This window comes from Betta splendens, chromosome 4 (genome assembly GCF_900634795.4).
Source record: "Betta splendens chromosome 4, fBetSpl5.4, whole genome shotgun sequence".
Lineage (NCBI taxonomy): Eukaryota > Metazoa > Chordata > Actinopteri > Anabantiformes > Osphronemidae > Betta > Betta splendens.
Genome location: NC_040884.2, coordinates 22,966,385 through 22,989,401, shown reverse-complemented (window position 1 = coordinate 22,989,401; position 23,017 = coordinate 22,966,385). Strand labels below are relative to the sequence as shown.

The 23,017-nt window shown below is 49.1% G+C and overlaps 3 protein-coding genes across 8 annotated transcripts; all 3 read left to right on the top strand.

Annotated features, from left to right (window-relative positions):
* Nucleotides 1–388: 388 nt before the first annotated feature.
* On the top strand, nt 389–4,348 carry LOC114853362 (caspase recruitment domain-containing protein 8-like). 2 transcript variants are annotated; one of them, XM_029146662.3, is made up of 2 exons: nt 389–732; nt 2,175–4,348. In XM_029146662.3, exon 2 carries the CDS (start codon nt 2,217–2,219, stop codon nt 3,843–3,845), a length of 1,629 nt encoding a protein of 542 aa, XP_029002495.2. In that variant the 5' UTR covers nt 389–732; nt 2,175–2,216; the 3' UTR covers nt 3,846–4,348. The 2 variants fall into 2 exon arrangements, with proteins under 2 accessions (XP_029002495.2, XP_040926260.1); XM_041070326.2 differs by having other exon boundaries at nt 2,168–4,348.
* A 79-nt stretch (nt 4,349–4,427) lies between these two features.
* LOC129602933 (LIM zinc-binding domain-containing Nebulette-like) lies at nt 4,428–11,473 on the top strand. The gene is made up of 4 exons (XM_055507754.1): nt 4,428–4,653; nt 6,019–6,113; nt 10,211–10,295; nt 11,295–11,473. Exons 1-4 carry the CDS (start codon nt 4,585–4,587, stop codon nt 11,463–11,465), a joined length of 420 nt encoding a protein of 139 aa, XP_055363729.1. The 5' UTR covers nt 4,428–4,584; the 3' UTR covers nt 11,466–11,473.
* A 1,190-nt stretch (nt 11,474–12,663) lies between these two features.
* LOC114853361 (nebulette) lies at nt 12,664–23,012 on the top strand. 5 transcript variants are annotated; one of them, XM_029146654.3, is made up of 41 exons: nt 12,664–12,803; nt 13,228–13,460; nt 14,005–14,076; nt 14,728–14,829; nt 14,904–15,014; nt 15,108–15,218; nt 15,290–15,400; nt 15,498–15,608; nt 15,726–15,839; nt 15,913–16,023; nt 16,101–16,211; nt 16,356–16,466; nt 16,539–16,643; nt 16,725–16,826; nt 16,897–17,007; nt 17,077–17,187; nt 17,271–17,378; nt 17,461–17,571; nt 17,646–17,756; nt 17,821–17,928; nt 18,001–18,111; nt 18,192–18,302; nt 18,808–18,918; nt 19,070–19,180; nt 19,262–19,369; nt 19,445–19,555; nt 19,629–19,739; nt 19,819–19,929; nt 20,004–20,114; nt 20,187–20,297; nt 20,369–20,479; nt 20,570–20,680; nt 20,765–20,872; nt 21,162–21,272; nt 21,345–21,455; nt 21,812–21,922; nt 22,003–22,113; nt 22,182–22,292; nt 22,367–22,477; nt 22,556–22,663; nt 22,798–22,976. In XM_029146654.3, the coding sequence occupies exons 2-41, from the start codon at nt 13,233–13,235 to the stop codon at nt 22,846–22,848; spliced, it is 4,422 nt and encodes a 1,473-aa protein (XP_029002487.1). In that variant the 5' UTR covers nt 12,664–12,803; nt 13,228–13,232; the 3' UTR covers nt 22,849–22,976. The 5 variants fall into 5 exon arrangements, with proteins under 5 accessions (XP_029002487.1, XP_029002488.1, XP_040926259.1 ...); XM_029146655.3 differs by having other exon boundaries at nt 22,556–22,692; nt 22,866–22,976; XM_041070325.2 differs by having other exon boundaries at nt 22,556–22,729; nt 22,866–22,976.
* Nucleotides 23,013–23,017: the final 5 nt, after the last annotated feature.

The following is a 23,017-nucleotide window of genomic DNA, read 5'->3' as shown; positions in this document are numbered from 1 at the left end:
ATCAAAGAACTGTTTCAGGCCTTTTTTATCTGTTGAAGAATCTAATTGATGTGTGTTGGTAATTGTTTGCTAACTGATTTCCACTTGTGGTGACTGTGCTGGATTTAGAATACCAGTGTTTTCTAACTGAGCACCTGATGTAGATCAGGGGTGTCAAACAGCGCTCTACCTGTTGATTACCTTGAATCGATGTGTGTCACTTGGCTCATCCAGCTGCTGCTTGTCTTAACACACTGATCTAGGTGATCAGCAGGCTCTGGGGAAGAAAGAGGTGGAAAACCAGCAAGGCACTGGTTTGGGTTTGACACCCCTGATGTACAGTGTCTCTTAGAGTGTTTGGAACTGTGTTGAGTTGTGGAGAAAGTTTGAACTTTAACGTGACGTCACCACTGTCTAACACTGATCTAACTTCCTGTCGGGGTGTGTGTCGTTGCACGTCGTCGGCTGTAGCGGTCATGCGTCCGGTAACGAGGCGGAAACGTGGATGAAGATTACCTGTTGTTCCTGATCCCTGTCTCAAGATTTCAAAGTATGAAGTTAGTTTATGCATTCGGTGAACGTGTGTACGTTTTCCAGTCTTTGGTAATTATATCAGAGCAGAAGAGAATGTGATGAGTCCAGGCCGTAAAGTCGGAAGTTTGTGTCCTGTAGAAAAGGATTCACCGTCACCTAATTTCAATTCACCGTTACTCGCTTCGGGCGATCGTCGTCGGAGGACGTCGGCAGAATCAGGTAATAATGCAATGAATGTGTGGTAATGAATGACGTCTGGTAATAATGGTAAAGAAATACTGTCTCTGGCGATCCGAACCAGGAGAGCGGAGCTGGTCCGTCGAACAGAACCTCGCTGTAAAGGCTTGATGTTCTGCTCTAAAAGACTAACTTTAATCGGGACATAAAGCTTTTTAAGTACAGATGACACGTTTCTACAAGTACGTTAACTGGATCATTACAAAAGGTTAGCGGTCCTTTAAAAAAGCTTTATCACAAACTATGTGGGTGTGGCTACACATCTGGATGTGACGTCACCACATCAGGTTGCTATGACAAAATGCAACAGTTCAGTATTATTAACTAGTAAAGCTGAACTTTGTTAAATTTATTGGTCTTGATTTTGCTATTTAGCTGATTTTAGCCTATTCCTTAAATGAGCAACCATTTAACTAAAATAGCCTATAAAAACATGGATAAGTGTCAGACTGGGGCAGGCGTCGGACCCACATGCACAGCACCGAGGCAAGGTGAAGGTTAATACAGAGTTTATTGTGGAAAGCAGAGTCAGACGGTCATACACAAGGCTTGGTAATGAAGTACAGCAGGGAGCAGGCAGTCTCAAGTCCAGTAGGCAGGTCAGTCAACTCACGGTCAGTTGTTCAGTCAAGGTTCTTTCTCAGGCAACGGTACAGACAAGGTTCAGGCAGGATACGGAGGTCAAGGCGATCAGGATCAATACACTAGAGCGTATACACGAAACGCTGGAAAGAAGTATGTAGCTTAACAATCTGGCGGCTTGAGTCTGAGACGTGGAGGTTATATACTGGTGAGTGATTACTAATTGCGGACAGGTGTGGATAATGAAAACCGGTGAGTGAACAACTGAGAACAGGAAGTCAACAAAATAAAACAGGACATGACGTGAAACATGACAATAAGTTGTTTTAATATCATTGTGTCATTACAGTCAAATTGCAGCAGCCATTCTTACATTCAACAACAGAAAACGACAACCTTCTTTTATGTCATGAATTGGGTTGTTTAGTCATTGTTTTGCTATTTCCGTTTTTACTTTGATGCTTCCTGTTCACCACATGATTCACCAGCAGTATTTAGCAACAGTATTTGCTCCTGGCCAGATTTCTTTCTCAGCATCCCAGCACTCAGTAAGTCCTGCCTGTCGTGCCTGTTCTTGACCTTGCTTTTGCCTGTCAGTACCTCTGCCTGTGCTATGGGTCACTGTGACCATTGCCTGCCTGACCACGTTTATGCCTGCTGTTTGAATCTGACATAATTAAAGTTCACTGTTATTCACGCCCTGCCTCCTGAGCTGTGCCTTTGTGTCCTGTCTCCCTGCCATTGATGACAATTTAATGTTATATGCATAGACATATATAGTGTATATTGAAATACAATGTGACTGAAGCATCATTGATTTTCTCCTTTTTCGGAGGGTCCAGGAGCCGTTGAGCAGAAGATTGTTTTGGTTGTAAGCCCTAAAGATGAAGCGCAGATTTAAGGAAAAGCACAAGAGCACTTCTAGAGAAGATGAAGGAGGAAACACAGGAGATGAAGCTGCGAAGGAAGCCTCTGATTTAACGACACCACAAACCTCATCCCCAGAAGAACACAGGAGTGACACAGGAGAACACAGGAGTGAGGAGAGAAAATCTCAAGAGTCACTGGCAGCAACTGGGTCTACAGAGGATGCAACGGAAACAGTAAAAAAACAACTGCGTGAATTGAAGTCTTCTTTCAGAGCAAAACGCCCAGCACCTGTAAAAAAAAAAATGTGCTCACGCAAAATACAATTGTACCCCTTCTCCTCAAGCATTTTTTTGTCTTCAGAGTTTGAGAACCCGGAACCTCTTAACCTTTCATGTCCTTCCCATCTAATTACAAGTTTACCTGAGACCGGGCCAAGTCTCCCTGCCCAAAGTCTAACACCTTGTGCAGAAAACCTTACAGAGACTTTAGCAGCATCACAGTCTTCAGCAGACATGGGCTCAAGCAGCAGCTTGGAGCAGTTCACTCCTGACATCAGGGCTGATGGAGACGATGAGACGTTCAGGCTCCAGGTCTCGTGTCCAGGTGTGTACCAGTGCTCTGTGACAGGTCTGGTGTTTGACATGGAGGCAGGAGGGGACGTGCTTTACAGGACTGTCCCCTGGGACAGGAGCCTCCTGGTGCAGCACCACAAGAAGCCTGCAGGGCCCCTGTTTGACATCACATGTCAGCAGCAGTCTGTGCGTCGGCTCCACCTCCCTCACTGTGAGATCCGCTCCACGGGTGGATGTGACTTCCTGTCAGTGGCTCATGTGAGCGACGGCGGAGTCGAGTTTATCGGGCCTCACAGGATCACGGAGACTCATGTTGTGATAAACGTCTCAGGGTTTTCTGCTTATGGGAACGTGAAGGATGAAGACTCGCCTCCTGTCCCGGTCCAAGCTCGGGTTCTGCTGTTCTACAGACCCCCGACTGATCCACACCCAGAATCGTTCCTCAGCGTGTTGCTGCTCCCAGCGAATGTCGTGCTCCGGGAGGTTCAGCGCAGCAGGAGGAGATCAGTTGGAGCTGAGATCTACCTTCCAGTGTCCCCACACTGCAAACTGCAGCCAAACAGGTTTTACAGACTATTCACGCGTCCTCAGGACGACTCAGTCAAAGTCCAGCCAAGAACAGCAGAATTTGATGATCAGCTCTGTGGCAACTACTTTACATCATTTGAGGTGATTTTATCAAAAACATTAAGGAAATTAACACTTAGTCTAAAACACAGAAGGAACTTCAAAACTTTGTGGAGAAGATGTGTTTATCTAAAGTCTGATGAGCAGCCGGCTCTGAATCTCCGTCCAAACAAGAAACTGCTCAAGGTGCGGAGCCGCTTCGTTGATGCCGTATCAGAACCGGCGCTGAAAGGTCTGCTGGACAAACTGTTAGAGAAACGGCTGCTAACTGATTCTGAGCAGGAGGAAATAAACCAGCAGCAAACAACTAGAGCAGACAAAGCTCGTTTCCTGATCGACACAATGAGGAGGAAAGGTGACACTGCCAGTTCAGAGATGATCCACTGCTTCCATGAGGTCGACCCGTTCCTGTGTCAGCACCTTGGTCTACAGCAGGACTGTTGATTCAGGTTCAGTGTGGTGTTCTATTATGAATAAATGGGTTTATGAGAGTTTGTAAATCATGTTAGTGTTTTTTATAGTTAGCTGTTTTTAAAAACGGGACTATTTGACAGATCAAAGACTCCTTGTCAAGGCTTTATGTCTTTTTAAAGGCTATCATATGTTTGAATGTGTACTCAGGTGTGCAAAACACCATATGTTTGAAGTTCGTCTTTGCTGATCACACTATGTTCTGAAGGCTCCTAACGTTCCTCCTGTCTATTTCATAAAATTATTTATTAGGTCATCTGCGCTACCTTTATTTGCCACAAGGGGGAGACACCCGCCTGTTCATAAGTGTTTGTATTCCTTCAGTTTAATGAGACCAGATACTTACTGCAGCTCTGGCTGCTGTTCTACAATCTATAATTATTTTTTGTTACGGTAATGAATTATCTTTTTCTCTGTTGCTGTGATGACTAATTATAATAAAAATGTGGCGTGTACCTGAATGTGGGCTTTTACTCTGAAAGAAACCTGACTTCCTGTAAACTAACGTCCGGTCGCACTAACTGCCGCTAACTTGCCGCTTTTAGCGCATCATCCAGTGCTCGGAGCGGACGGAGCTCAGCCGAAGCAGCGGCTCTCTAACGGCTTCCCAGCGCCTCAGCTCGGAGGGAGACTCACCGGTGCCGCCTCGGTGTTTGGTTAATATCTGGTTGACGTCACAACTGTTCATAACTATCGAAGTAACATCTGGAGGATGAACCCTCAGTGCGCCCGCTGCGGGAAGATCGTCTATCCGACGGAGAAAGTTAGCTGCCTGGACAAGGTGAGCAGAACGAACCCATCACCGGCCGCAAAGCCCCATTAACTCCGGTTCCGAGTAGCGCTAATTGGGTCGAAGTTGAACCGGAGCCGGATGAGTCAGACGCAGAGGAGGAGGAGGAGAGCTTCCAGCCTCCTGCGCATCAGGTTCTAACGCGGCTCAGACAAGTGCTTCTCAGAATCGAACCCAATTTATTATTACTAATAGTTTAAACTAAACCCTGAGCTTTTATACGCTTCATCTGCTTCTCCTCGCAGTTGACTTGTTGTCAGCGGCGATAACTTTACATTTAAATACAAAAAGCTTATTTTATTAAGCCTGAACATTCAGACACATGAGATGATCCAATGTTGAAACATTCAAAGTTATAGTTATGAGGCAACAAATGTTAATGCTAACGCTAGTATGCTAATTTGACTGTGCTGTGTTTGATATTAACTTTAGAACATGATACAGAACAAATATTAATTCTTTAAATGAAGCTGAATCACATTAACCTAAATCCACGCCTGAGAACAGTGAAGTGTTTACAGTGATGCTACGTTTCACACAAATTTGAGCTTTTTCCTTTTAAAAAGACGGTTGTGTTGCTTTTGTGTTTGCATGGCGACACCTCTGTAATAGTCTGTTGCGTAATGCTGATAAATTATTAATGTATCTTCGGCAGCTTTGTGCGTTCGCTGTCTGTGCTGTGAGGCATCAGATGACACAACAGCACGTAGGCACAATATTACCAGACAGGCTCTGAGCAAAATGCTCCCGTTTAGCAAATTCACAGCTCATGTTGTCTGTTGAGTGTGAAAGTGAAGCAAAAACAGCTCAGTCACAGTATCTTCGTGGAGCGAAGCCAGCTTCTGTCCCGTCCTGTAAAGCCCAGCTGACTTGTGTAAAGAGGCAGTAAAAAGGGACAAAACCACATGAGAGGCAGTGATTTAACGAGGAGGAGGCTGGCGGCCGAACAAAGAGAGAGAGAGAGAGCGACTGCACGGAGCAGCAACCAGGCCGTTCGACTTAGACCTTCATTCAAGCAAGAAAGTGTCATTTCTCTTACTTTCCCTCTGAAAATAGCTGCAGGCTCTGCTGTGGAAATGTGTGTCAACATGCCACCGTCAGTGTGAGGGAGGAGGCCAGGCATCACACAGCACGTCAGAACCGGCACCAGCCTCCGTGTTCTTCACAGACACAGTGTTATAGCAGCAGCGTCCCCTGGTTTCTGCTCCTGCAGCTCCAGGTTTGGACTCCACCACCGAGTGTAGGGCCGCGGTCCTTTCACCAGCTGGCGGATACAATGCTGGTCAGACACCACTCCAGAACCGACCCCAGGGCTGGAGCTGTGTGTAACCGTGTATGTTTGTGTGTCGTCTCCAGAACTGGCACAAAGGATGCTTCCACTGCGAGGTCTGCAAGATGACGCTGAACATGAAGAACTACAAAGGCTACGACAAGAAGCCCTACTGCAACGCGTGAGTGCTCCATATGTGAACCTACGAGCCGCCGCTGTGGCTGCTGGTTTGGGTTGGGCCCAGCCCTGCTCTGAATCTGTGCATCTATGCTCTCAGCATGCTCTGCTTGTCATTATCTGCCCTTATGGTCCAACCAGACCTTCATACACGTCAGTCATCTGATGGATTATGGGCAAATTATAGGCTGAGCTGTTAACTCTTGGCATGTTGACGGGGAGGTTGAAGCTTGTTTGTTTGGCTGCTGGCAACTTGTTCACACAGTGATGCCTCCATGTCACTGAGGGTCCTGCAGCTCAGTCGGAGGCTGGAGGTTTAGTGCTTTAGTGCAGGTTCTGTTCCCCAGGTAGCGTTTCACCGCCTGCTCTCGCAGGCCTGGACATACCCAACCATAAAACATGTCCACAAACCGGTGGAGTCGCACGTGAAGGATCCTGGTCAGCTTTAATCTGTGGCGTGTGACTGAGCCACATGTGACTGGGGTTCTGTTTCAGCTGTATGTGGAGCCAACACGTGACCCGTGAAGCAGGGTTGACACTTAAAGAGGTGTTTCTTTGTTTCACTGAGAGCTTTTCTGATTATGACATCGATCGCTGAGACGACTCATGTTTGATGCACCAGAACCACCGGGTCACTTTAGGTTCTGTCCTACATACGCAGAACCAGCCTCTGGGCCCTGTCTGTGTGATGAGCAGCTGGAGCCTCTTTGATCGAATCATGTCCCAGAAGCTTCATGTGAAAGCTCCTTATGTTTAATGAAGTTATTTATGCTAATCAGTGCCCATCAATGAAGCAGGTCACTGCTGATGGACGCGCTGTGCTCGTGTTCTCAGCCCCATCGCTGGGATAAATACTGTGCTTATGTAACGCTGCTGCCCACATAACCCAGATTGCTCCAGCCTTGTTCTTCAGAGGAAGCTCCCATTTCTGTCCTGTTCCTTCTCTGGTGCAGCAGAGGAGCCAGTTCAGCTCAGCGGTGCTGCCCCGTCCACTGGGTCCCGGTGAAAGCCTTTAAACCTCCAGAACACGTTCAAAAGTCAACCCTGCTTCAGTTAGCAAATTTTCACAGTTAAACCCAAACGGTCAAAAGTATTTCCTGGACCAGAAAGTTCCAGAGAATTCGGCTGAGGATAAACCCGATGGTGAGAGAAGAGGGGAACTTATGTAACGCGCGGTCCAATCTTTCACGGTTTGAGCTGCGAGTCTGCTGAAGGGTAGCCTGTAGGACACACAGCAGTAGTTACAGTGAGGAAGCATGAAAAGAGGAGCATGACGGACGTGAGCGGCGTCGCCGGGACAGAGGACGGGACACGGCTCTATTGAAGCTGGTGGGGAGCGTCACGCATGAATGAGTGCAGAGAAAGACACAGATATAAACAGGCCGATGATGAGACGGGTCCCTGGAGACGCCTGCTGTCTCCTCGTTACAGCTTCAGTCACATTCTTTCCCCCTCGTGTCTCTCCCCGTTACCTTTCCTTGTCTCCTTCCTTCCTTTAGTGTGTCATCTCTTGTTTTTCTATTCCATCTTTCTCTACTGAGCTCTTGTCTTTTCCTATTAACCACATGTTTCCCTACTTTTCAGTTTCTTTCTTCTTTCTTTTTTAAATTGTGCTTTACTTTTCGTGTCCTTCCCTCCATTCCTTCCTTACTTCCTTCCTTCCTTCCTTGTCTTGTTTCTTCCTCTCCTTTCCTGTCTCCTCCCTGGTAACACCATGGGGTCTGGGCTGAAGCCATAAATCAGAATCAGATTCAGCTTTAATCACCAAGTTTGCACAGTAAAAATAAGGAATTGAATACAGTCTAACTCTGTCCTTTCTCTCTGGCATTAAACATTCATTATTTACATATGTAATTAAAATTATTTACACAGTATGCAGCACACTATGGCACTTGAGTCTTTGCTCTATCTCAACATCTTTGTGAAACTTGCTGAGTGTGACTGTGGTCTCCTTGAGCCACAGACTGAGGTTCTGTTCACACAGCTCATCTGTGGATCAGGGTCAAAAACCTCTTTACTAAAATGTGGTGAAGATGTGTAGACGTTGAAGGAAGTGAGTTAACATTATGCTGCATTGGAGGAGTGGTGGTGTAGTTGGCAGTTGGATATTAGATGATGGAGTGCCGGCCCTAGGTGGCTGTAAGCGCTGAGAGTGAGTCTGTGGTCCGGCTGTGATCCGGCCCGGCTCATCTCCCAGCACTGTGTCCAATAGTCCAATATACACAGTATACAGAGTATATTTCCAAAAGGGTTATAACACGTTAATAACTCAATAACCGGATCCACACAGTTACACAGTGCGTCAGTGCTGAGAAGAGACAATGGACACACACACACACACACACACACACACACACACACACACACACACACACACACACACACACACACACTAGCACACACACACACACAGGATGTGCTGTGATATTACTGGAGCCTGTTTGTGTGTTCCTGTGTTTTTGGTGGTGGTATATTTAGAGGCAGGTCAGAATCGGGCTGCGTCCTGGTGGGAGACAGGAACCGTGAGAAGCCTCGTTACGTAACCTGCTCAATATTTCCACCAGCCTGGTTTCACTCTGTCCAGCTGAGCTTCTTACCTCCATCGTTAATGTTAATGTCCATGTTTCCTTTCATCCCTCAGCTCGGTAACGCCCCAGATCTGTTGGATTCCACCTCCATGTTCTTGTTGCTGAGTGTCTCCTCTGTGTTTGTTCAGTGGGTGGGAGCTGCTCTGAAAGCCTGGAAGTCCAACCCGTAATAAAGCCCTCTGGACCTTTACCTATGATCCACTTTTTGTCCCAGCGACTGAGTGTGAGCTACTGTCAGAGTCTGTGACGTGTTACCTGTGTGTGTGTGTGTGTGTGTGTGTGTGTGTGTGTGTGTGTGTGTGTGTGTGTGTGTGTGTGTGTGTGTGTGTGTGTGTGTGTGTGTGTGTGTGTGTTTACAGTACTTGTACTTCATTTTGACCAGTCCTCAGATTTTTGAAGGCTTGTTTGAGGGTTAAGATGTGATTTTAAGGTTATCAATTAAGTTTTGGTTCAGATTACAGCAAGGGTTAGACGTCTGTCTTTAGTGGTGATGGTTAAAGTTCTGGGTTAAACGGACTCAGACAGACTAACAGCGGTGGAACCGATGGTTTGCATTAGTTAATGATTTCATTTTCAATGTTTTCAAACTCAGTCATCTTGTTACAGATCCCTGGACTGTGGTTGTACTAATAAAGTACTAATTTCAAACTGTGGGAAGATCTTAAAGGATTAAAGCTTTAATTCAAGGTTTTACTGTGGGTGTAAATTTCCCTAAGATATAAACGTTACCTTTTGGTCTTTGGGGTTTTGTGCTTCATTTTCAGATCCAGTCACTGTGTAAGAATAGGAGCATCTCAAAACTTGAGTGTATGCAGGAGGGAGAGAAGCAACGAGAGCGAGCGAGTGGGAGGAAGAAAGAGGTGAAGTGGGAGGAGAGAGAAGAGCCGAGAGCTGCCTGCAGCCAGGAGTGAATCAGCTGATCCCATCGCTGCTCCATGTTTCACCTGTTAGGGACCAGGCAGCAACGACACCCGGTGACGTCAGCTGCGCTGTAGAGGCGATTGGTGACATCAGATGAGCGCTGTAGGTGTTTGGTGACGTCAGACTGTATGAGCCAAACAACCAGTTAACAGCACAGTCACTAGATGTGAAGGTGACACTGGCTGGAATGGGACGAGAAGTGTGAGTCAGGCTCTGTTCGTGGTTGTCTCAGTGTTGGATTCTAGGATCCAGTGAATGTGGAAGTGCCTCCTCCTCCCACATTCTTCCTCCTCCCTCAGCTCCTTCAGCGGCTCATTGTCCCTCACGCTGTGTGTTCCTGCTGATAACGGCTTCAAAGCAGATCAGTGCAGTAGAGGCAGGTTCAGGGTTTGTTCTGTAAGAGACCAAAAGGTCAAATGTGATGAGGAGACGTGTTGAGTTCTAGGCCTCATTGTTCACGTTAATGTCATCGTCCCAGTGGCTCCTGGGCTCCTTAATGTAGAATTACTTATATTGTCTAAGTAGCAGATCCAGCTCAGTGATAGTGAGCAGTGTTTGTCTGTATGATAAAAGTCGACTCCCTCTGTTTCAGACATTACCCCAAGACGTCGTTCACCATCGTGGCCGACACACCAGAGAACCTGAGACTGAAACAGCAGAGTGAGCTGCAGAGCCAGGTGACCACACACGCACGCACGCACGCACGCACGCACACACACACACACACACACTGCTGGTTCTATGCTCCATGTCTTGTGGCTCCTCAGAATTGACACCTTGATGATGATGACCAGGGCCAAGCTTCACCTCCTCACACCCAGGCTCACACTCACCATGACCACCGTCATGCTGTGTTGTGTAGTGCTTATACACTTTAGAATGAACAGTTCATGTGGTCGGAACTGGCGTCTGACCCACACCCTGACACAAATGCTCAGGACGGTTCTGCATCCTGCAGCAAAGATGACTCAGTGCTGAGCAGACGAGCCTGAGGGAAGCAGCTTCAGTCCTGGGCTGTGTGTCCTGTCCTCGCTGTGAGGCAGCAGATGTCCACCCAGCAGTCTGCTGTGTGCGTGAAGGTCCATTTATTACCACACCGTCCTTTACTCATTCACATCACAACCTTCACCCGCTGCAGCTTCTGTAAACAGGTTTGACGATCAGCTGGAGTCTGTCGTTCAGCCACCACGTCTGTACTGGGATTCTCATACCCAAACCAGTACCAACACCAGGCCCCTGTGAAGCTGGATGCAGGATAAACGTCCTCACACACACACTCGGCCGTCTGAGTCATGTCTCTGCAGCCTCCTGACGACTGGTGACTGCCAGACACAGCAGGAGGCAAAGGAGCGTCAGCGCTTTCTCTGGAGCTTGAACAGAAGTGACTGTACACTTTATGACACGTCTGGACGTATTTAACGTCTATGTAATGCAATGAATGCTTGGCAAAGCCTAGTTCTGCTGATTTCACTGTTCAATGCCGTTTGTGTGCACTGTGCATTGAAGGCTCTGCTCCACAGTGTGAAGGTGATTATAGCAGCTCTGGAGGCTGAGTGGCCAATTATTTAATCTGTGGGAGGATTCAAAGGTTTCTCTTTGTTCGTAGCTACATTATCAAGCAGCTTTTCTTAGCATTGGTTGTGTGTGACTCCTCTGCTTCTTTTGTCTAACTGTAGGTGAAGTACAAAAAGGACTTTGAGGAGAGTAAAGGTCGAGGGTTCAGCATCGTGTCCGACACCCCAGAAATGCAGAGACTCAGACGGACTCAGGAGCAGATCAGTAACGTATGTCTTCCTCTATATGTCGTTTATGTGGATGTGAATGTGATGGTTCTGTTGGGTCAGTGAGCACACACACACACACACACACACGCACACACACGCACGTGCATGAAGAGGAGCCGCTGCTCCGATCACGGTAAGCGACGCTTCTGAATCACAGTAATACTGTAAGCTTAACTCATCTCCTGAATCGTAGTCGTGTGCGAGAGTGTGTGTCCACAGATGCTGCAGCTGTGACCCAGTGACCTTCAGCAGGTAGCGATTCTGTTTCTGATCCTGTTGCTTCTTGTTCTGTTGTTCCAGTAATGTTCTGAACACATTTGAACATTTCTACACGCGTTGCTTGTTGTGTCTCCATTTCCACCTCTGCTCGCTCTCCTCTGTTTGTTTTACTCAGTGATTGCATTTACACTCCACAGAGTCTCTCTCCTCATTTGCTGGGCTTTAATTAAGACACACACTCATCCGTGGTAACATTTAACGGCCCACGCATCTTTTATTTTGTTACTCAGCTGTTTTCATGGTTGACCTGCTGATGAATGGAGGAGGCTGTGGGAGAGCATGGCTTCTGTTTGCTCAGAGCCTGACGTGGGCTCACAGCGGTTCAACGTGATGCAGCAGGATGTGTTGTATCAAATCTGGACTGAAAGGTGCATTGTTTCACATGACGCGTTGCATTCGCTGTGATGCTGGTTCACTTCAGGGCGGAATCACAGGGATCAGAGGCCCAGTCCCCCCAGAGACGTGACGGCTGCAGACACGAGGGCCCAACTGGCAGGACTCAGCTGTTATTCAGGCCACTAAACCAATTATTTAATGACACGAAGCGGCTTTAATGGATTTAAGCATATCTGTGTTTTTCTGTACATGAAAATCAAAAACACGGTTGACCAAGTAGATCCTTAGTTATGACATTATATTATTATGAGTTTTAAATGCCTTCGCAGCAGATGGTTGGCTCCGGTTGGTCCTGTTTACATCTTGGCCATCTGACGCGGTGCGCTCTGCCAGGCTACCTGCTGCCCGTCACTGAGACGACCGATGGGACATTATAACAATACTGAAATCTTTCCTTTTCTCCTGTTGTGATCAAATTTTCCTCTGATCCTTTGTCACACTGAATTTGACCTTTACACAATAGAACAGACACGTTAGCTAGTCCCACGTCACAAATGCACGCTGCAGTGGTGGCGATAAGGCTAAGTACAGGCTAAATGTGGACGCGATAAGAAGCAGCCAACAGACCAGCAGCCAGTCGGGCAGACAGTCAAAGACTCCCCGGCGAAGTTTCGAGAAGCTGAAAGCAAAGCGAGCATCAGCTGAAGCAAAGAGGCAACAACACTGAAAAACCTGAAGGAAAACTGACGACAAGTTTAAAGAAGCTGAACAAGCAACAAGCATAAGGTGAGTGAGATGAGGAACGGAGCCCGTAGGCAGAGGTCAGAGGTCACTGATGAAAGGCTGAACTTAACCTATAGTAGAAGCTGAAACTTTGAGAGGTGACGAATGTGCAGAGACCCAGTGCTGATTTTATAGGTGACCTTGACCTCAGAGGTCACAGCGGTCGGCAGCCATGAGCTACGGTTGATCAAATTCCAACTGTAAACCTCAGCTTTATCACCATTTAAACCAAAGCCTGCTTTAAGTCCTGATCAACTAACTTTAGCAGCGTCAAGAACTTTGTGTAGAATAACCTTTCAAGCTTTATCCAGAAATCTAAATGTTAATAGATCCCTTTAAGGCAAAGCGCTAGGATTAGAGAGAATCCAGTGAGGAAACCAGTGGTAGTCTGGGAAGGACATTAACTAATAGGATGCTTTCCCCTTAGAGGTGATGGAACAGAAAGAACTAGAGGCTCCAGCTGCTCCAGTGCTGGATGGAGACCCAACAGAGGAAAAGGCAGTGGAGGAGAAGAACGAGTCTGTGGCCACAGCAGTTCCTGATGCAGTCATGGCAACAGTGGACGCAGAGATGGAGGAGGAGGCTGGAACCGAAGCAGCGGAGGAAACACAGGAAGCAGAGGGGAGAAGGAGAATGTCCCTGAGAGCCTGGGAGTCAGAGGTACAGTCATCTGGCTGCTGGTGTGTTTCTCAGACCAGTCATCAGCAGGAAGCTCGCTCCCTTCGAGCTGACCTGGTGTCTGATGACATTAGACCCTGATCCCGGTTTCTTCCCCGTCAGACGAGTTCTGCTGAGTCGTCTGTTCAGGGGCTTTGCTCCGTCATGTGAACGACTCCTCTGCGGCTCTGACTGTGAGTCTTTGTGTTGACCTTGGCTCGGGCCTTCGTCTGGCACCGCTTAGAGAGGATTAGTGAAACTACAAATGAAAATGTGCCATTATTAGCCTTTGATAGCAGGGTTTTAGGACGGAATCCAGCTCTTAAGAGAGACGAGGGATTAATGGCCCATGAATTAGGAGCGTTGTCCCCTGGTTGATTAACATCCCTTTGTTGTTAGTGGAGTCAGGTGGATTATTCAGTTTGTCGATATTCTCCTCTGTTGTCTGGGGTATGAGACTCAGAGCATCAGTCCTAGCAGCTGTAAAACAGTTCCTCTGGCTGCACCGCTGCCTTCATCTAATCCTCCCTATTGACGTGTCTTTTAGGCCTCTGCTGATGAGAAGCCTCCGGTACCTGACCCAGCGTTTAGCAGGAGGTGCAGCCTCCTCGCCAGCGACGTAAGTCCCTCAGTGTCTGCTCAGATCGTTGCTCAGGGTTGGTTCATGTCTGCACTTTGTAATGTGGGCTAAATCAGAAGAGACCTCATGAGGCTCATTTTAAACACATAAGCACCTCACTGCCTTGACTGTACCTTAAAAAACAATGAAGCAAAGCTACAGGCTGCAGCTACACAGATTTGAGTCTGTGTGTGAGAAACGTGAGCTGGCAGTGTTACCATCGGTGACTGTGGAGGTAATGAGACCCTGATTGAGGGTGTGGGAGGATGAGGCATCGATTGGAAGCAGTGAGCGAGCCTTAACACAAGCATCTTCAGCTGAAGATCATCACTGGCTCAGCTCCTGTTTCATTCCCAAAATGCAGACGCCTCAGATCTGAGGCGTCTCTGTTACCATAGTGACGGTAACCACTTTAAATAAAGACACCAATACCATCTGCTACTTGAAATGACTAGTTTGTTTGATTTGAAGAATTCGTCAAAGGTTTCATGTCACATGCTCGATGAAGCCTGAACCATGTTGGCATCTGTGGATTAAAGCTGCGATTCTCTCCAGAGCATCTGTCAATCTGCTGGTGGCTCAGCGTTTGAGCCTCCAGCAGCTGTTACACACTGTTCATTCCTGTCACTCTAACGTTGTTGTCTCTTGCAGGTCAAGTATAAGGAAGACTTTGAGAAGATGAAGGGTCAGAGTATGTTTGTTCCTGGAGCTGAACTCATCCATGCCAAGAACATCAGCGCTGTGATATCCAAGGTCTGAAATCAGATGCATATTCAGCATAGGTTCTATCAGGACACTAGTCTGACCCCTTTGCTAAACTCTACCAGTCTAAATACAAGGAGGACGGAATGAAGGAGGCTTCCTTCTCTCTGTACTCCATCCTGCCTGATACTCCGGAGACGGCTCATGCCAGAGAGGCTTCAGAGCTGCAGAGCGAGGTGCGTACGCGCTTCCTTACCTGGTCTGGACCGGCACCAGGAGGCGCCTACAGGGTTCAGTGTAATCAGCCTGGTCTCTGTGGTTCTCTTTAGATTAAATATAAGGGGAACACGAAGACAGAGATCTCCTCCCCACTCTACTGTCTCCTGCCAGAAACCACAGAGACTCAGTTTGTCAAGGAGCTGAGTGAGATACTGAGTGAGGTCAGACATGATGGAAGAATGGAGCTGCAAACATCTCCACTGTCTTTACTGAGATGTGCTTTGTCTCTCAGAACAAGTACAAGGAGGAAGGAAAGAAGGAGCTGAGCAGCAGCTTGTACTCACAGCTTCCTGAAACCGCCGAGATGCAGCTGGCCAAAACCGTCCACGAGTTTCAGAGCGAGGTACTCAAAGGTTCTGCTCATTAAACCCACACAGCGTTTAGAGTTTAGCTCTGCTTTCCCGTATGGACGTGTTCTGACTCCACATGGTCTGACTTAGAAAAAGTACAAAGAAGACGGGAGGAGGAAGGCGTCCGTGTCCCTGTACTCCCAGCTCCCCGACGCCCCGGAGATACAACATGCGCTGGAGGTGTCGCAGCTGCAGAGCGAGGTCCCCACACAAACACAGAGCTGGTCCAAGCTACTCACTAACTGGTGGCTGAACACATGACACACTCAGTCTGAGTACATGGGATGGATCCTGCCAACCCAACACTCTCTCCTCCAGGTGAACTATCGGCCCAAGGTGATGGTGAGAGGAGCTCCTTCCTCCCTGTACTCCCAGCTCCCCGACACCACTGAGATCCAGTTTGCCCGAGAGATGACGGAGATGCAGAGTGAGGTGGGCTTACACTTACACTGAATAGTGATGGATCCCAGTCAGACAAGCCACTAACGTCTCCGTCCTCTTCTAGAGTAAGTACAAGGAGGAAGGCAGGAGGAGTCTCTCCCAGAGCTTCTACTCTCAGCTCCCAGAGACTACAGACACCCACTTTGCTAAGACGGTGGCTGAGCTGCAGAGCGAGGTCAGACCCTGCTTCACTTCTCAGCTATGTTCTTGTTCTGTCCACACATTTCAGCTTCTCAATCCTTTCCTTTTCAGCTGAGGTACAAAGAACCTGGTAAAAAGGGGGCGAGTGCGTGTCTGTACTCTGTCCTCCCGGAGACGCTGGACACGGCTCACGCTAAGGAGGCTGCTGAGCTCGTCAGCGATGTGAGTCAGCTTTTAGTGTATATGCATAATAATGTAAACACAGACAGTGTGGGTCAAACCGGTTCACACAGATAAAGTCAGAATAAGATCAATAATAAAACAGTGAAACAGGTTCATGCCTTTATCGTGCTTTGTCTTCTCCAGGTGAAGTACAAAGAGGACGCCTTGAAGGAGATGAGTGTTAGCTTGTACTCTCTGCTGCCTGAGACCATGGAGACCCAGCAGGCCAAGGAGGCGTCCAGCCTGCAGAGCCAGGTATAAAGCAGGTTCTGTCTGAAGGCATCTGTGTCTGTCTTAGCACTGAGCCCTGGCATGACCTTCCTGCAGGTCAAGTATAAAGAAGGCTTGAAGCGGATCCAGAGTTTGTACCATCGGCTCCCAGAGACCACGGAGACGCAGCAGGCCAAGCAGCTGTCTGAGCTGCAGAGCCAGGTCAGGGCTGCTGGCATTCAAAGGGAGCTTCAGCCTCGTCCTGCTGGGTTCCTCACTGACGTCTGTGACGTGTTGATGTAGGTGAAGTATAAAGACGCAGGGAACGCGTCCTCCCTCTACTCCCTCCTGCCTCAGACGCTGGAGACTCAACACGCTAAGGAGGCGGCGGAGCTGCTCAGTGAGGTACTTGTCATTCACAGAACCACTAATGAGCAGCCAGAGAAGCTTCTCTGTAACACGTCCATGTCGTCAGATCAAGTACAGGGAGGACGGGAGGAGGCAGATGTCCAGCTCCATCTACTCCACGCTGCCCTGCACCTCAGAAACCAGCTTCGCCAAAGAGATGAGTGAAGCGCTGAGCGAGGTACCAGCATTCTGTGACACCACTTTGACTCAGTGTGCTCTGTTATGCTCATATTCGTGTCTGTGACAGAGGAGGTACAGAGAGTCGGGCCTAAAGAGCCTGACCCACAGCGTCTACAGTCAGCTGCCAGAGACCTCTGATACACACTTTGCTAGAAGTGTGGGTGAGCTGCAGAGTGAGGTGAGGACAGCGGCCTGACGCAGATGGACCCCGGCGCTCTGCTCTCCAAACCTCACATTTCTTTACTGTTAATTTCACGTTAGATGAAGTACAAGAAGGGGAAGAAAGAAGAGTCCCGGTCTCTATATTCCACTCTGGCTGAGACTCTGGAGACCCAACACGCCAAGGAAGCGTCCGAGCTACAGAGTGAGGTTGGACGCCTGACGCCCACAGCCTGTCTCTCTGACTCTCAGCGCCTGCTCTCTCCAACGCTGCATGTCTGTCTGTGTTCAGCTCAAGTACAAGCAGCCTCTGCAGAACGGTGCTTCCTCCAGCTTGTTCCACCTGCTGCCCGACACGCTGGACACAGCCCATGCTAAAGAGGCATCGGAGCTGCTCAGTGAGGTAACAGCTGCAGGCTGCGGGGAAGACGAGGAGCTTCACGGTGATAGAAGTGAAGCGTGCTTTGTCTTCTTCAGGTGAAGTACAAAGAGGACGCCTTGAAGGAGATGAGTGTTAGCTTGTACTCTCTGCTGCCTGAGACCATGGAGACCCAGCAGGCCAAGGAGGCGTCCAGCCTGCAGAGCCAGGTATTCAGCATCCAGCTCACCCCAGGGGTCCGGCAGCCATGTCACCCTCTCACGTCTCCCGTAGGTCAAGTACAAAGAAGGCGTGAAGCAGAGATCCCCCAGTTTGTACCACCAGCTCCCAGAGACCACGGAAACGCAGCTGGCCAAGCAGCTGTCTGAGCTGCAGAGCCTTGTAAGTGTTTTAACACAGCTCAACTGTGATGAGATATTACAGGAAGTGACCCAGTCATTTCTGACTGTGCAGAACAAGTACAAGGAGGCCGGGAAAGCAGAGCTGACCACCAGCCTGTACTCACAGCTGCCTCACACCATGGAGACGCAGCACGCCAAGGACGCGGCGGAGCTGCTCAGTGAGGTAACCGGATGCAGGAGGCGTGGACGCTCGGGGTCAGCGCCACCACCGTCCTCACACATCGTCCTCTGGTTTCATCATAGGTCAAATACAGGGAGGACGGGAGGAGGCAGATGTCCAGCTCCATCTACTCCACGCTGCCCGACACGCTGGAAACCAGCTTCGCCAGAGAGATGACTGACACGCTGAGCGAGGTATGAAGGAACTCCAACTATTTATCTAGTGACTACGAGGCCATGAAATGAGCAACTATTATGGTAAAATTACTAATTAATCATAACTTCATGTCCTGCACCTGAGGAACGACACACTGATCTAAAACTGAGGTCCTCTGCTCTGTATGTATTTCATCAGCTCTCTTTAAACCATCACCAAATAAACTAAAGGAGACAGAAGTTTGCATTAGAATCATAAGCTGTTCCTTGGAAGGAGAATAAACAAATATGAGAGCTCCTCGGGATTAGCATGGACTGGGCTGCTGTAAATAATCACTCCGATGTTCACAGTCGCTGATCAGAGGATTAGCGTCAGGCATCGTGGCCTGAGTCATTACCAGTATCTGATGTGGGACCAGGGAGACGTGGGAAACCAGCTTTGACAGTTATTTTAGGACAAACCTTTTTAATATTCAGGTTTTTGAGCCTGTGGCAGCATCTTATCCTCTATCATTTATGTTCTCCTTCTTTCAAACGTTTCTAGAACAAGTACAAAGAGGACGGGAAGAGAAGTCTCTGCCAGAGCTTCTACTCTCAGCTTCCAGAAACTGCTGAGACTCAGTTCACTAAAATGGTGTCTGAGCTTCAGAGCGAGGTGAACAAAACAGCAGCATCTGATTCCTCCATCACGTCGTGTTCTGCACACAGTCCTGACACATCACAGCTAAGCTGAGGACGCACAACTCATTCATTTGGAGCTGACCTGATGCTGATGCTCAGTAAGTGAATGTGTGTGTTCTGTCCAGATAAAGTACAAAGAAGCAGGAAAGAAAGAATTGGTGAGCTCCCAATACGCCACTCTACCAGAGACTCTGGACACACAGCGCGTCAGGGAGGCGTCACAGCTGCTGAGCCCGGTAAACGCCAGTGCTTGAACCATGATGCCGGGACTGGCCTCCCCCTGTTGTGATGACACTGTGTCTGTGTGTGTATTGCAGCTGAAGTACAAACAGAGCTCAGGGACAGACGCGTCCTGCCTGTACCACCTGATGCCAGAAACCATCGACACCCAGTTTGCCAGGCAGCAGACGGAGATGCTCAGCGAGGTACGACAGGAGCGGGAGCAGCAGGCGGTTGTTGGCTCGGCGACGCTGACCTGCCTGTGCTTTGCTTTATTACAGGTCAAATATAAAGAGGACGGTAAGAAAGAGATGAGCGTCAACCTGTACTCACTGCTCCCTGAAACCATGGACACGCAGCGCGCCAAGGAGCTGACGGAGATGCAGAGCGAGGTGGCTCCAGTTGCTTTAGACCAAACAAATTCTTCGTCTATTTCCGAACCCTGAACATTTGAGTGTTTTCCAGGCTAAATACAAAGAGGCCGGTAGGAAGCAGACTTCAGCGCCTCTGTTCCACCAACTGCCTGAGACACTGGAGACGCAACACGCCAAGGAGGCCTCGCAGCTCCACAGTCAGGTATGTGTCCAGTCTGTGAGCTGTATCTGATGAGATGGAGGAAAAGGCAGCGATAAGAGGAAAGCTCTCGTGTCTGTAGGTCCTGTACAAAGAAGCTGTTAAGAAGGAGCTGGCGTGTCCAGTTTACCACCAGCTTCCTGACACGCTGGAGACCCAGTTGGCCCGGGATCTGACTGAGATGCAGAGTCAGGTGAGTTTAACAATCACAGCAGCAAAGATCCTGAACGTCATTACTTATTTATAGGGGCTGATGTTCTGCTGTAGAACAAGTACAAGGAGGACGGCCTGAGGAGCCTGGCTCAGAGCCTCTACTCACAGCTGCCTCAGACGTCTGACACTCAGTTCGCTACAAAGGTTTCTGAGCTGCAGAGCGAGGTGGGATGAGCAGGATGATGGCTGGAACCTCAACCTCAGGGAGATGCTAGTGGTAACCACTGTTGTTTTCAGACCAAGTATAGGAGTGCGGGGAAGCAGGAGGCTGGCAGCTGTTTGTACTCGGTGATGGCAGAAACTCTAGAGACTCAGCAGGCCAAGCAGGCCTCCCTCATCCAGAGCCAGGTACGGCCACGTGTCATTTAAACACGCTTAGCTAGGAAACCAGCCAACTCCCTCTACCTGCCCTGCTGCAGGTGAAGTATAAGCAGGACGGGGTGAAGGATCTGTCATCCAGTCTATTCTCCAGCCTCCCTCAGACCCTCCAGACGGAGCTGGCCAAGGAGGCCACAGAGCTGCAGAGTCAGGTGAGGGGATCGTTAGCACAGCTGCTCTCACCCCTGTAGGTCTGTGGAGACGCAGACAGGACAGTGACGCTCGCTTTGTCTGTGATGCAGGTGAAGTACAAGCTGGGCTGTAAGAAAGAGGCGTCGTCTCCGCTCTACCACCTCCTCCCTGAGACGCCAGAGACCTGTTTGGCCAAACACGTGTCAGAGATCCAGAGCGAGGTCAGTTCAGTTTCTCTGGCCTTTGACTGCAACCGTCCCCTTCTCTGTTCATCTCAGTGTTCTGTGTGTTATTATTATTTCAAGGCAAAGTACAAGAAGGACAAAGAGGATCTGCCCAACGCGCTGTACTCGCTGCTGCCGGAGACTCTGGACACTCAGTTTGTTAAGGAGATGTCTGAAACGCACAGCGAGGTGGGAAAAGCCTCCATTATCAGAGCTTATGTCTGAGCAGCAGCAGCTTTATTAGCACATGTTAGAATCATTTACTTCGATAGAACTTTTACTTTACAAGTGTGTTCAAGCACTCGAGGGGGTCAGGGTCACAGAGGTCATGAAGCTGGACTCTCATTGGTCACCAGCTGATAGCAGCTGCTGCTGAGCTCACAGACCCACGGTGATAACAGAGACCCTGCAGTTTTGGATGAGAACCTGTGGAAGGAGGTCCGTGGGGCGTTTAATGGTCGCTGGCTGCCTGTTTCAGGTGAAATACAAGCAGGCCGGGAAGCAGCAGGTCGCTTCCTCGCTCTACTCCAAACTGCCTGAAACTCTGCAGACCAAACATGCCAAGGACGTGACCGAGCTGCAGAGCGAGGTGAGGCTCTCCACCTTCGTCTGTTCGTCTGCGCCCTGTTTCCTGCTTCCACGTTCGTTCTTTGTGTGACAGAACAAGTACAGAGACGAAGGCAGAAAGGAGCTGCTGTCGCCTCTGTACGCTCAGCTGCCAGACACCTCGGAGACCCAGTTCGCCCGGGACATGACTGAGCTGCAGAGCCAGGTTGGTTCTGCTCTGGATGTTGGTTTCTACATTCCTGTGTTTGTCTGATAAAAAGACGAAGCGGCAGAATCAAACACAGGCAGCAGGACACGTTTGGAGCTTCTATTTACAGTGAGGCGCTGCTTTGTGCTGGTTGTCGTGTTCCTCCTGTAGCAGGAACTGTTTTCTCACTCGAGGACCGAGAAACGTCATGCAAGGAATATAGAATAACTGTGATCAGAGACATGGATCACAGCTGGAGAAGCTAATCAAGCTGGTCCTGGTTGTGGTTCTGTCACCAAACGGTGGCGTCAATAGACACAAGCGCCTCTTGGTGAACTAGGCTTTTTAACGTGTTGTTGTGTCATCATCTCCAGACCAAGTATAAGGAAAGTGGCAGGAAGCTCCAGGCTGTGTCTGCTTACTCCCAGCTCCCAGAGACCACTGAGATCCAGTTCGCCAAAGCTGTCTCTGAACTACAAAGTGAGGTACGGCAGGACATTGGTCGAGGAATAAGGTCGGTGAACGTCGGTGCCTCAATTCTCAGAGCTAGTGTTTTGTTTTCCAGAACAAATATAAAGAGGCGGCGAAAAAAGAGGCGTCTGCTGCTTTGTACTCAAAGCTGCCTGAGACTCTTGAAATGCAGCACGCAAAAGAGGTTTCAGAGCTGCAGAGTCAGGTGGGTCCAGATGACGTGTTCAGGTCTAAACTGCTGCATGGAACTGGTTAATTCTGTTTTATGTGTAGGTGAAATATAAGCAGGATGTGAGGAAGGAGGCGAGCGGCTGTTTGTACCACCAGCTCCCTGAAACCCCGGAGACGCAGCTGGCTAAGGAGCTCACAGGCCTCTACAGTGAGGTGAGGACACTCGCTGGCACACGTGGTGCCGCTGGGTCTGGTTCAGGTGCTGCAGGTTCTGTGTGCGCTTCCAGGTGAAGTATAGAGAAGACGGAAAGAAGGAGACCAGCAAGAACCTGTACTCGCTCCTTGCTGAGACGGCAGAGACGCACTTTGCGAAGCAGATGTCAGAGCTCCAGAGCGAGGTGAGGACACCTGAACGCCTCGTAGAGAGGCTGCTTTCAAGAGCTGTAGTAACAACGTTATGACCCATTTGTCTGCAGGTGAAGTACAAGAAGGACAAGGAGGATCTGCCCAACGCCCTGTACGCGCTGCTACCGGAGACTCTGGACACTCAGTTTGTTAAGGAGATGACTGAGACGCACAGCGAGGTGGGAAAGGCCTCCTTTATCACATCAGAGTGAGGAGGAGCCGTCACTCACCCTGAGGAATGTCGTGTCAGTGTGTCCTCCCTCACACACACAGATAAAGTGTCTGCACTCTTCTATTCTGGTCTCTTTATCAGAGCTGCTGGAGTCCTGTCCTTTACTGGTATCATGAGCTACTGTGGCTCTGACACGTTTGCTGTTGCAGGTGAAGTACAGGGAAGCGGGGAAGAAGGAGGCGGGCAGCTCCCTGTACCACCAGCTGCCTGAGACGCTGGAGACGCAGCGCGTGAAGGAGGCCACGGAGCTGCAGAGCCAGGTGGGCTGCGTGGACACTAGGAAGACGTCAAGCTAAGAGCA